Source organism: Coturnix japonica, chromosome 4 (genome assembly GCF_001577835.2).
Source record: "Coturnix japonica isolate 7356 chromosome 4, Coturnix japonica 2.1, whole genome shotgun sequence".
Lineage (NCBI taxonomy): Eukaryota > Metazoa > Chordata > Aves > Galliformes > Phasianidae > Coturnix > Coturnix japonica.
Genome location: NC_029519.1, coordinates 16,396,773 through 16,410,185, shown reverse-complemented (window position 1 = coordinate 16,410,185; position 13,413 = coordinate 16,396,773). Strand labels below are relative to the sequence as shown.

Genomic DNA, 13,413 nt, shown 5'->3' with positions numbered 1-13,413 from the left:
CAGGTGTAGAAATGGCCTCTGTAGAAGGTGTAGAAGTGGTGGAAGCCAAAAACCTTCCTGTTCCTTTTCCTGGTTTTATGAGATCCTGGTTCCTCTCCTTGAGGTGCTGAAGTGCTGCAGGTGTGCTTTCCAATTCCGGCTTCAAGTTCTGCTGCTGGGAATTAAACCCTGTGCTTAAGAACATGCCGGTTCTGTATGCGAATGGCGTGCATTACTCACTGTGAGTAGACAATGTATTACCATGCTTTTGCCCTTAATATGAGGCAGCTCTTTTCCGTTTCTCTCCATTAATATACACAGCGTATCATAAATGATGGAGGTGAGCTGTGAGAGTCTGCAGCTCTGCCTGGAAAGGTGGATGCGCTGTGTGTTCTTAAGTTTCCCTGTGGGGCAGGAGGTGTCTTCTGTGATGCAGCATTTTATAACAGGTATTTGCCTACAGGAACAAAGCACAGGGATGCTGCTTCTCCTACCAAACCTCATGCTTTTTATAGAAACATAACTCATGTTCCTATGGTTTTTAGGGTTTTTATTTTAAAGGTTCTGCTAAACTGTATGCCAGCAGTAAATTTTACATTGCCAAAATATGTTGAGCTGGTATTCAACTGAACTACCGTAACTCAGATTTCCTTGACGTTTTGACTGTACATTAAAGCAAAGCATTTTATCTCTAAAATGCAGCGCTAAGGGAAATCTTTTGAAGTTTTCCTCTTTATTGGTGCTCATAGTCACAACGTTTCCTCTATAATTATTGTAGAAGCGATGACCGGATTAGCTTAGGCATTGTGAGATTTTAAAAGCTTACGCTCCTGGAGCTGCTGTGTGAGAACTGCGCTGTGCCACAAAGGCTCCCACGTACCTCTGCTGCTGCCAGTTCATCCGCGGGTCCCAGAATCAGAGTCAGCACAGCTCAGGGCATCTGCCTGACTGCAGGGGTAGCGGAAAGGCGAGGATCCTGCTGTAACGTGTACATGGCACGGGTGGTTTGCAGAGTTGTGTACCGCAGAGGTGAGCAGCAGAATGCGTTCAGTATGTTTCCCAATATTCAAATGTTTTTTTCCTATCGATTTAACAACTGTCCATCTTTTTTTTCCCCTTTTAATTTTTAATAAGGTGGTATTGGACTGTTTGAAGGCAAGAGCAGAATGCTGCTCCCTGTTTGATGTACCCTGTACCAAACTGCTAACTGATTCAGTCGCTGCATTTTCTTTTGCTTCACTTGTTTGGTTTTGAGTTGTCATAAAGGGGACGTGCAGGAGGACAGCAAGCAGTTCAGTTTGATCTTTGAGTGACACTTAAGAGAGCAAACAACATGAACCTGGCATACCAGAGTAAACTGAAGGCATGGTAAACAATTGAAAGAGTTTTTGCTTGTGAAGTTAAGTGAATCATCAGCATCGCTTTGCCACTTCAGTCCTGTTTCGGGGCTTAATTACACTTTTTCCTCCTTTGTAGGTAAGTGTCAGTGTTTTGGTTTCAGAAAAACCAGGGGCCTGAGGAGGAGAGGGATGATGACTAAGTGTGTGCACTTACACACTACTACCATTACATTACAGCCCCTCAATCATACATATTCCCTCACAGAGACCGTTTTGGGATGCGTTGGGAAGGGTGTTTCTTCTGCTGTGTTTTTAATGAAGTCTTTAGTGGTGTCGTAGAAGAGGTTATGTATAGAAAGGCCATGGGCTGCTATTTGCAGTTGACTTGCGACACAGAAAAAAAAAGCTCTCAAAATGCCTTAGTAGACAATTTGTTTTAATGTTTTCCAAAGGTGGTCAGATTCTGATCCTTTCCCCGCGCTGACCCTTACATACATGTGTCAGTGTTAGCACAATCAGTCTTTGCACAGCACAACAGTCAGCCTTCATTTGGCATAGATTTTTCCTGCATGGGCAAGCAATACGCTTTGCTCTGAGATCAGAATTCCGCTCACAAGATACGACTCTAATTTCACAAGAATTTTGTTTCTGAGCTTCCTGTGTTCACTTTTATTACAGAACCAAAGGTGAAGGCCTTACCCTGCCTCGTCATTTTGCTTTTTCAGACTCTGAAATGGTACTGTGGAGTAATTCCGCTGTTAGCACAACAAATGAATAGCCATCAGTGGCAGCGCAGCGCTTGTCGGGATTCCATAATGAGGCTGCGAGAAAATGACTGAGTTTATTAAAGCACCAAAAAGAAAAGGAAATTCACAACGGGGTTATTCTAAAGCGAAGGATTCAATGGCACGGTATTCTAAAATGAAGAACCTGCTGCAGTACTGCCAAAGGGAAACGCAAGCAATTGGTAAACAGTGGGATAAGAGCTGGTTAAGTTCCTTCAGTTCTGTTTTCTATGTAATTGTGAAAGCTTTTCTGAACCATGACATGAGAAGGAGCTTTAGCAAAGCTGGAGATGTCATGAGAAAAGAGCCCACAGCGCAGCCTCGCGTGAGCTCTCAAGTCAGCTCTATGTACACATGGAGGCGAGCACTGCGTCCGTTCTTTCAGCACTTGCTTCACTGCCAGGAAAACACAGCTGAGCACCCCATCACTGAAATGGCCCAAGCAGTGAAGGTGCAAGGTCTGAGCTCCCCACATCTCACTCCCATCTGCTGGGCAGACAAGGAGGAAGCAGACTGCATGAAGCCAGCTGAGCCTTAGCTGGCACTCAGCACATCGTGGCTTTGGTTTCTGTCCAGTTTTGAAGACAAGACTTGAGTTTAATTTCTTATCTGCGATATTTGTCCAATATTTTCCCATCTGAAATCCCAAAGAGAGAGATTTCTAATTTTGTTACTTTAAGCTTCTGAAATGTCATCTCTTTCACTGCGTGTTCACATTTTTCCATATACCAAGTAGCCTGAAGTTACATTAAGGCGTAAGTCATATAGAAGGCTTTTGGGAAAGGAGCACTTTTAAGTGCTGTCCGCTTCTGAATTCTGAAAGGGCTGTTTTTCCTCTGTGAAACCACCACCTGCAGTACCTGTGAGTTAAGTGTGTGATTCTTCTACGTCCTGCTGTACCCATTCCCTAAAGGACGGTAACTAAGTGTTACAGCCTGTAAGCAATCCTGGGCACCCTCCATCCCATCCACTGGGTGTGCAGAAGGTGCAGGGCCATGGAAACATGCTGACAATCTGCATCTGCAGACAACACTGGTTATCAGCTAAGAGAAATGAGATTGCATTTGCTTCAGCTAATCTAATCTGAAATGCCTCCCAGTGCTCATTGGTACCGTATTGCAACACCTTCTGTACTTTGTAAAAACATTTTTCATGCTACAGCTTTCAAATCCATTCAGCTAAGAGAGAAAAGACAGGTGATGGTGTGGGAAAGGGAGAAGTACAGCCTGACCCCAGGGACGTGGCTTTCCTCACATTGGAGCTCCTGCCTGTGCCCAGCAGAATTCTCCAGCCACCATCCCCCAGGTAAATCTGGCACTTTGAGTACACAAACAGAGGGAGCGTATCCTGCACCTGTCTTAGAATCAGTAAAGCTGGATCACCTGAGATCATCCAGTCCAGCCTACCACCGATATGTCCCACTGACCGTGTCCTCCAGTACAACATCTACGCAGTTGTTAAACACTTCCAGGGATGGCGACTCCACCACTCCCCAGGCAGCCTGTTCCAGCACTGCCTGCTCTCTCAGAGAACTATTTCCTAATGTCCAACCTGACCCTCCTCTGGCACAATACGAGGCCCTTCCTTCTCGTGCTATTGCTAATTACACAGGAGCAGAGAGTCACAGTCTCAGAACAAGAGAGAACTACTTTTTCTAATCCACACACAAAGGAGTGACGGTTAATTGCAGTATCGTAGACGAAGTGCTGTAAATACGTGAGGCACCATATATCATTAGAACTCATCTCCCTTATAAAATGCTGTAGTCGTTCTGCTAGAGCGAGTGTAAGGCTTTAAAGACACAAGTGTTAAGAAGAGCATAAAGAACTGTGCAGCTGTTGCAAAGCACTTAAAACGTGACTGGGCCATTTCCTTTTAGAGGGACAGAAGGCTCATCGAGTCATGGAATGGCTCAAGCCAGGAGGGACCTCAGGGATCATGGCAAGGCCTTGTGGCAGTGAGTTTGCCTGACAGCTCTGAATCAAAAGAAATGCTTTTGGTAGTCCACGTACATTCACACAATCTGGGATCTGCAGAACAGGTTCAAAAATGCACATATTTCAGGGCTACATATAAACTGGGAGTTCCTTTTACACTGGGCGGTCACTTCCCCTTCACTTCCCATTGCTTTGGGAAAGTGCCTCAGCAAGTGTCTGTCCCCATGTCTTGGCATCAGTGTGAGAGGGCCGGGGAGGAGGAAGCAGCACCAAGGCAGTGAGGGCAGGCCTGGGCAGCAGCGCTGTGGCACAGGGAGACTGATGAGGGAGGTGGCTGGTTTGCTTTGGGTTGCTAATAACAGGCACTTTGCTGTTCTTACAAAGCAGTCCTTGCAAAAGACCTCGTCCTTAACCTGCACGGGATCGCTGCTGAAGCACCTGCTGTTAGTTTGAATACGACTTGCAGTCAAACCTCCAGTATTCCTTCCATGTAAACATATCTCATTACAAAAAAAAGAAGCACGTACGTAGTGCCATCCTAACCCTAAAGCCTAGTGCAGTAAGAAGCCAGTTCAAGCCTAAGTACACATCAAACAGCTTTGGATTCAAATGAAATAAATAGCTAAATTACAAGCAGGTGAGATCTTGGTGTTTGCTGCCGCCGGGTCCCTTCCCAGCAGGAGGAGATGGCAGGCCCTGCCCTCACACCTTCGCACCGTCGTGTTTCGGCGGTTCTGCTGACTGTGTTTCCAGTACTGAGTATTTAACTGGGGAAGAAAACAGAAGTCATTAGTATGGCAGCACGCAGCTGTACAGGACTGCAAGCAACAGGTGCGAAGCGCCACTCGGTTGTATCCCATCTCAGCCTTTACAGCAGCCACCCTTATCTGGGGCTGAAGGAGGGAGCACACGTCTGAACACATTAAAGCTCAACATCAGCTGCCGCCGTTTGCAGAATGAGACCCTTGGTCTCTCATCCTGGCTCCCCTTTGTGTATAATGATGTAGGAAAAGCATCACAGCGGCCATCAGACAAAAAGCTGCAGCATAACCCAAGCGGTGCCTTCCCACAGTCACCGGAGCGGCTCCCTTTGTGGCCAGGCTCTCACCTTGGGGCTCCTCGCTTACGACAGCTTCCATATTCTCCCCTTTCACGTATTCGGCGTTAAGTCCCTCTGAGAAGCAACAATAAAGAAAGTGAGATGGAAGGTTAGAAAGCAGAAATTGATGGCTTAAAACCTATGGTAACGGGCCTACCTTTGGAAACTAAGAGACAATTCTGCATACTCCCCTGCACTGACAGCAGCATAGAAACATCGGTAAACCATGACTGGTGCTGAGAAAGCTGTGCTGTATTCTCAAGGCACTGCAGAGCTCCCAGCCCAACTCTCCTGCATCAGCCCCGGACAGGAGGACGCGGCTTTGGGGCAAGGCCACACATCAGGCCCACTGCTGTCCCCAGGCGTGTGTTCTGCTGGGATGACACCCAGTGCCATTGTGCTTCTGGAGAGAAAAGCCATTTCCACAGTGGCTGACGGCTTGCAGATTGCTGTCATGCATTGCGAGGCATCTAAGGCCTGACATTAGCCCAGCGTGCCGTGTCTGATGGCTTAAATTAATCCTCCTTTATAATTAACTTTAATTTCCTGCTGCCTTTCTGGGACTTTGTGTGTCTCAGCTTTCCCCTCATCAAAGCCTTCACTCTCTTCTTTTAAAATTATTTATTCTTACCAAAATATCATTTAAGTGGAGGGAAAATACAAGGGAGTTTTGTTCTATCGCATTCATTGGACTCTCCCCACTGCTCTCACACACCAAGTCCCACTCTGCAATCCTCCCCCCTGCAGCCCTCCCAGCCCCACCCTGAGCTGCTTACGCTGTATGCTGAAGCAGAACTTCTTCTGCTGGTAGGAGATGTAGCTGGAGACGGCCCCCACAAGCGCCATGGCCAGGGCACTGGCAATGCCAGCGATGGTGCCCGTCTCTACCCGGTTGTCTGCAGGGCACAGAAAGGCACTGAGTGGTGGGGAGGAGCCCAGGCCCTGCTCCCCCCGTAGCCCCCATGGCCCTACCTTGGCTGTCAGTGTTGCCTCCAGATCCTGTAAGAGAAAAGATGTATCAGCAGCCCAGCCCATACACAGCCCCACAGCCCACGCTGGCACAGAGATGCTCTTCATTGCAGTGTGGCATCCTCACACCACCAGAGGGGACAGCTGAGCAGTGAGCTGGCACACCTGTATATGACATGGGGGTGTCCATACGTGACACTGGGGCAGCTGCATATGACGTCAGGGCAACTGTGCACAGCTCAAGATGGGAGAAATGGCTCCTGCTGGAAGCTGCAGCTCCGTGCGAGTTGCTTAACCCGCATTACAGAAGCAGGTCAGTACTGTATTAATGCTTCCAGTGCAGTTTGTCCTTGGCACAGTGATTCATTAAATGTCGACCGGGCTGGTGGTGTTCGCCATTTCTAACTCGACTGCCTTTAATATTTAATACTGCAGCTCTCTGTGCAGGCTGAGCCAAGTGCAGCTGGTTCCCTGTTCCTGAAACCAACAGTCGCATCCTGAGAGAAGGGACGGTGTCCATGAGGAGCGGGGTGACAGCCCCACAAGGTCAGCACAGCAGGGGGTGGGGGCCAAGAAGCTCCATTCCATCCCTACAGCTGTACTCCCTCTGCCAGGTGCTCAGGGACAACCTGGCATCTGCTGGTGGTGGTAGCATGAGGTGGCTGGCCAGGGCCACCAGTGCCAGCCACTGCTACCAGGACAGCACGTACCCCTGCCAATCCCCTTAGATCCACTATGGGGTCTCTTGCCATGGGGAGATGCCCCCTGGGGTCCCTGCGCTGTGGCCATCTCTGCCCCATGCTGTGGGCACCAACCTGCCTGTGGGCCGTCCCTACCTTTCTTCTTGTCGGGGCTGTAGCCATCATTCACAATGCCTTCCAGGTCACTGTCCGAAAATCCTTGAAAAATAACAACAAACTCAGATTGGAGAGCAAAGAGGAATCATCCCCTACTGCTGCCCTGCAGGGGGTGAGTGCTGCTGCCACACAGAAAGCAACGACTGGAATGGGAAGGGAAAGAGTGCAGGTCTGCTCAGGGTGCAAGGGGACAGAGAGCCAGGTGCCAGCTGGCCCCATGTCCCTGTCATAGCATCTATGGGTGCTTCCATGGAGCACAGGGGACTGGGAACGAGGCTGGGGGGGGTTCTGAACCATTTAGGGGTTCAGTAATGAGTGCAAACTTTAAAGAAACAAAATAAAAAACCCCAGCATCTGGCAACTTTAATGGAGGGGGTGCCCCACAGTGAGCACCCAGTGCTCGGGGGCTCCCACAGGGCCCAGGAACACATGGTGGTGAGAGCAGCAGAGAGAGGGAAACCCACGTACCTTCCTCCGGCCTCACAGCTGGCCGCCTGCCATCCCTCGCATCGTCCCAGTCTCCAAGGGCATCAGCCAAGTCCAGATCCGAAGGATTCTTCCCTGTAGAACAAGATGGGGTTAGCAGCTCTAGCAACCTCCTTGATGCTGACAAGTAATTGGACAAGGAAATGCTCCTCTCCAGTGCTGCTGCAGTAGCACGGTTACAGCCTGCCTGCAGCTCTCACCTGAACAAACTGGGGCTGGACACGGCGTGGCCAGGAAGCTGCACTCACCTGGGTTCTGTTTGCGGGGGCTCTGCGTTGTTTTTGGCCGCTTGGTGGTGGTGGTATGGATGACATCCCAAAAGCCACTGTCTGGAAGTGTCACAGAGGGGAGAGAACAAAACGCTGTTAGCTTCCCAAAGGCACACCAAACAAGGTCCTGGCTGTACGCAGCCCCAGTTCCCATAGGGTAGCGATGGGCAGGGTGACGCACCTGGCTTCCCCGGCCGTGGGAAGGGCCTGGCGGTGGGCCTGGCTGGCCTGTTGGTGGGCTCCACCGGGTTGTCGAAGTAATCAGCCAGGTCAAATTCTGCAGAGAGAGCGGACGGACGAGCCACAGTGCTGGGGCAGTGTGTGAGCAGCACATGGCACATGGCACTGCTCGGCCTGTCAGCAGGGACACGCAGCCAGGGCCAGGCATGGCATCCTCCAGTGGGGCTGGTGCTGGGATCTGGGCAGCCAGGGCCCTGACTCCCACCATAGGAGTTGGTTTTCCCTGGCACTGTTCGGTGAAAGCCGGGTATGTCCTGGAGCAAAAGCTCCTCCCCAGGATCGAAGCCAGCAGAAATGCCGGCCCTCATGGAGCTCAGCCGTGACCTGTGTCAAATCCATTACAATACTGCAAAGTGTGCAGAACTCGGTCGCGGCCATAAATGCTCTCGTGTCGGCTGCCTTCACAACAGATAGAAACATCAATACTGCATTTACTTAGGCACAGGTGCGCAGTGCTGACGATGGAGAGGGGAGATACAAGCGATACAGTGGCTGCGTGGTGATGGTAGAGAAAGCACCGCCAAGCAGTGCAGGCAGGGGAAGCTCAGGCAGCACAAGCAGCCGCTGGAGCACAGCCTATGGCCAACCAAGAGGTGATTCCCTGCCAACACAGCTGACACCTGCTGAAATGACAAGTTCCAAGAACATCTCACCTTTCCCTCCTGTCCCACCGGCCGGCTTGCTGGGTTTCTTGGGTGTGGCTGTGATAGAAAGGGGAAGAACACATTAGCCACATGCATCACCAGAAACACTGCCTCTGTCCTGAGAACACAAGGCTAGGACTTGGTGGGTGAGCCCGCCAGCATCACAGCATCACAGAGCTCCATGCCCTGCCTTTGTCCCTGTGACACCCATAGCTGCAACTGCATGCAATAGTGGGAGCCCAAGGGAGGTCCAGCATTGTACCACATACCAGAGTCTGCTGGAGCAGTTCTGCAGACACCCCAGTGCTCAAGCCCCGACTGCTCCCAGGGCAAAACAAGCTGCCGTCAGCTTCAGGAGGTGGTTTATATTTATTTTGTCATAATTTTTATTTTCCCTGCAAACCACTCTCCATTAACAGCGGTTATGAAGCTTTATGAAGTATATGAATAAATGATGAGTGAGAGTTGCAGCCGCTCCGTTCCTATTAATTTCCATCTGAATGCTGGCACGCTTCTGCTGCACCCAGGTGCTGCCGTGTCCTTGTGATCTGCACCCAGCGGACTGAGGCCGGCCTGTATCCTCCGCCACCTCGCCCAGAGATCCCAGTGGGCAAATGGCACCTGTTAATCTTATTTTTCTCCTTATTGTGTAAAGAGTAAATGAACTTGACTTACGCCGTATGGGGCCGAGGGCATCTTCTAGGCTGAATTCCCCTGGGTCATCCCCACAACCTGCAGACAAAGAAGCGGCACAGGAGTTACTCACTCCACACAACGTCAGCCACCTCCACAAGCAGCCTGGCCAGGCGCCCGTGCCTGAATTGCTTTGGTTTTAGAGGGTTTTCTGCTCACCGTGACCCATCGCCAGCGGGGAGGAAGACATCAGCCTTCCCCAACAGCTGTACGTTGGCTCAGCATCGTGCAGCCTTCGGAGCAGCGTAAATAAACTCAGTGAAAGGGCTGAGCTCCCAAGGGCTGTGCTGGGCAGTGCCATCCAGCAGTGGGATGTGCTGTGGCCCACAAGGGGGGCACGCAGCACCCCAGCCCAGCCCCAACACGGCCTGCCCTGCTGCTCCGCCTCTTCCTGCACCGGCTTTAATTACTGTTGACTTACCCTCCTTCTGAATGTGTTTGTCTTGATAAATTCATGCTTTTACATCTCAGAGCATGCTGAGTAATTAATATCCTTTGGGTTTGCTAAGCGCTGCGGCACCGCAAGAGAACATTAAAATGGCTTTCCTCTCATTCCTATCGCTAAATGGATTTAGCTGCTGCCACCTGAGCTCCGTGGTGCTTCATGAATAAATTTACGGCCCTCCTGACAAGGACAATGGCAGCCACGAGGCAGCGCCCACCAGCAGGAAAACTTTCACGGAGAGCAATGCCTGAAGCTGTGCTGCCCCTGCCCTGTGTGCAGCCCAGCTGTGCCACTGCCCCAGCAAACACCAGCCAGCAGCAGGGCAGCACTGCCAGGATGGGCACATACTGCAGCATCCCAAGCTGAGCCGCTTGCTTCCATCACAGCCGGCTGCAGGCTGGGGGCAGAGGGCACTGCACCACCATGTGTCCTCCCCTCATTGTTTCCTGCAGCAGGCAGCTCCGGCGCATGGCTGTGCTCGTCAGCCCTTTCGTTCATACAATTACATATGATCTAATTAAGCCTCGCTGTCTGGCAGAGCTCAGCGCACAGCACCGTAACTCACTGCCTGCACTACATGAAGCGTGTTGCTTTCCATTCCCAGTGCCAGCTCAGCACCATCCCATGCAGCACCGGCCCCTTTGGAATCCACTGCTGAGGTGAGATGTGCACTGGTGGGATGCAGCACTGCCCTGCTCCTGGTGTGGCCGAGCTCTCTGCTCCAAGGGAAACACTCTGATTTCCAGAAGTACTAATCAGAATCACTAATGATTATGGCAAAAACAACCTCTGCTGTATTATTATTTTTTTTCCCATGCAATTAACAGGAGTATATGGTAATTCCAAGCAATCTTGCTCTTGAGATTAAAGGAAAGCCTGCCAGGAAGCACATGAATAAAGCTTTAAGATGAGAATTTGCATAATGAAGACTTTCTCTTTGCAGAGAGGCTGATAGCGGCCGTGTCCCACACCTGCCAGCAGCAGCACCAGCAGCTCCACCTCCGCCAGCACCCATAGGGACAGCAGGACCTGAAAAGACCTACAAGATCATCCATCTATTCACCTACCACCCATATTTCTGACTAAACTCTCAGTACAACATCTAAATGGTTCTTGAGCATCTCCCGGGACAGTGCCTCCACCACTCCCTGGGACAGGGTGGAAGTTATTCCATGCCCAGCCTCTCCCGCTACCCCCTGCCCCCTAATAACAGCTGCCTCCCTCCACAGCATCCCCACTGTCCTGGCTGCTGCTCCATCCCTCTGTCTTCCATAGTTTTAAGGGACAGAATATAGTTGTTTAATCCTACTTCTCTACATGAAGTGATAATTCCATACAGGGAAACTAAGCAAAAGTTAGATGGTCACTTCCGAGCACGCTGTCACTAGGGGTAGAAAAGCCCTAAAACACAGACAGAGGTACAGAAATCAGCTGAATCCAAAGCTCTGCTCACAGACATCTGTGATGCTTTAGCCCCGATCAGCAGCTGCGGGGCCATGGGGTGGCACTGAAGGCTGTGTGAGATGCAGGCTGGGATGCACAACGCTGCCTGCCTGTGCCGCAGCTCCACCAATGTGCCAAGCCACTGCACGCCTGTCATCACACTGATTTGCTCCAGGTTCTTCTTATCTGTGTGCATCCCTTCCGATGGCTCTGTCGGGGGAACCTTGTGCTCCCCGTGGGTGCACTGACCTCAGCCACCAGATGTGCCACCTTTCCATGGCAGCACATCAGCGCTATCAGTACGGGCTTATGAAACGAAGGAGATATAGAAGAGGACCAGCAGTGCTTGCAGCCCCTGAACAGCTGCCTTCTGCATCACCTTGACAAGCCCTGTGCCAACTGGATGCTACAAGCCTCCCCGCTTCCTGGAAAAGCCACGGATCCCTGCACTACAAGCACCGCTCCAGCGGATCCCTGGCTGCGGTAAATCTCTGCGCAGCACAACCCGCCCCGCTGCTTTCAGTTCACAGCGACCGCTCCAACACTCAGCCGGGAGCTCCGGCTCCGGCCCTGCCCCGCTGCTGTCCCGTCCGGCTCCCGGATCAGCGGCAGCCGAGGAGCCGTGATCCCGCACATCCCGGCCGGAGCCCCGCGGAGCAGCGCTGACCCGGACACCGCCCCGCACCGCCGCGGGGGTCGGAGCCGCGGATCCCCCCATTGCGGCCGGGGAACCTTGGAGCGGGGATCGTGCTGACGCACAGCGGCCCGGAAAGGTTTAGGAGCCGAACCCGCAGCCCGGCAGCCGGGAATGGCAGCAGGGGCATTTCCCCTCAGCGCCGAACGCCGACAGCCTCGCTGCTGACTAATGGCGTTTTCTCACTCCGATCTCGAGACGGGACGCGAGGCCCAGCCCCACAGCGCTGTGTCACACCGACACCGGCACCGAGCGCTGCGCTACGGTGATCCCCACCGGGCCCCGGCAGCGGGAAGGCGGGCGGCCCATCCCGGTTCCAGCCCGGGCCCGGCGCCCCCACGGCCCGCACACACCGGCAGCACACCGGCATTGGGCCGCCCCCGCGCTCCAGCCCCGCGCCGCCCCGTCCCGCCTTGCCCTACCTGCGCCCAGCAGCGCGGCGGCGGCCAGCAGCCCCAGCAGGCGGCGGGCGGCCATGGCTCGGGCTGTGCCGTGTGCCGCGGGGCGCAGCCGCTGCCTCCGCCGGGCGGGGCGGGGAGGAGCCCGGGCGCTGGCGTGGAGCCGGGGTGCTGCGGGGCACGGCACGAGTGGGGCTGCGCAGTGCGGAGCCGTGGGCTTTTAAAGGTCCCTTCGGACTCGAACGATTCTATGGTTCTGTGAAATGATACCGTTGTTTTTGGTAGTTTGGGGTTGGCTGCCTCCAGCCCGGCTCTCTGCAGAGCAGGTGTGTGGGGACCTTCGTACCGGCTTGTTTTATTACTGCCCTACCTGCAGGAGATGGCTGACAATGCTGACAATATGCTGACAATAGCAGGGCACGGGGAAATGGTTTTAAGTTAAAAGAGGGAAGATTTAGGTTGGATGTTAGGGGGAAGTTCTTTACTAGGAGAGTGGTTCGGCCCTGGAACAGGCTGCACAGGGAGGTTGTGGATGCCCCGTCCTTGGAGGTGTTCAAGGCCAGGTTGGACGGGGCCCTGGGCAACCTGATCTAGTAAAGGTGTATGTTTGGTGGCCCTGCCAGGCAGGGGGGTTGGAACTACATGATCCTGGAGGTCCCTTCCAACCCGGGTCAGTCTGTGATTCTGTGATCTGTGTGATGTCCAGACCGCAGCTGTACCAAGAGCTGAGAGGCAGGCAGCCAATGTAGTGCTCTGAGTCACACCCGAAGGAATCTGTGCTGATACAGAGGCCCCGGGCGCCTCCAGTAGGTGCTCAGAGTGGTTATGAATATTCCCTTGTGAATATTCCCCATTGTGTGGAACTGCTGCTGCAAATATCCTCACCCTGTGTAAACCACTCCTTAAGGAAGGAGTTTGAGTAGTGCTGGGATGGCAATTCCCTGAGAGCGTGTTTGTTTGGGGCCGTCTCTTGGGGCATCCTCCAGGCATCTCCTGTGGTTGCCAGCCTGGCTGCCCCTGCTCAGGGTGGCTCAGGGGAATGGCAGTGCCCCATGTCCAAGCAGGGCAGCTGGGGGGATGTGGTGTGAGTTCCTGAAAAGCGGCACAACCTGCTGTTTTCTTTCTTTCTTTTTTT

General features: G+C 52.6%; 1 protein-coding gene across 1 annotated transcript; it reads right to left on the bottom strand.

Moving 5' to 3' along the window:
* Positions 1-1,734: 1,734 nt before the first annotated feature.
* Positions 1,735-12,420, bottom strand: CD99L2 (CD99 molecule like 2). The gene is made up of 11 exons (XM_015860766.2): positions 12,303-12,420; positions 9,281-9,337; positions 8,615-8,662; positions 7,903-7,998; positions 7,701-7,781; positions 7,435-7,527; positions 6,946-7,008; positions 6,113-6,139; positions 5,917-6,036; positions 5,150-5,215; positions 1,735-4,808 (listed from the first exon to the last, which is right to left on the bottom strand). Exons 1-11 carry the CDS (start codon positions 12,355-12,357, stop codon positions 4,744-4,746), a joined length of 771 nt encoding a protein of 256 aa, XP_015716252.1. The 5' UTR covers positions 12,358-12,420; the 3' UTR covers positions 1,735-4,743.
* Between the last annotated feature and the right edge of the window lie 993 nt (positions 12,421-13,413).

What these genes read in the sequence shown, in the direction of transcription:
- CD99L2 (XM_015860766.2), bottom strand. Translation starts at nt 12,357, where the DNA reads ATGGCCGCCCGCCGCCTGCTGGGGCTGCTGGCCGCCGCCGCGCTGCTG. An exon ending in CGCCGCGCTGCTGGGCGCAG is followed by an intron (nt 9,338 to 12,302) that starts GTAGGGCAAGGC and finishes CTTTGTCTGCAG; the next exon opens with GTTGTGGGGATGACCCAGGG. An exon ending in CAGCCCCGACAAGAAGAAAG is followed by an intron (nt 6,140 to 6,945) that starts GTAGGGACGGCC and finishes TTTCTCTTACAG; the next exon opens with GATCTGGAGGCAACACTGAC.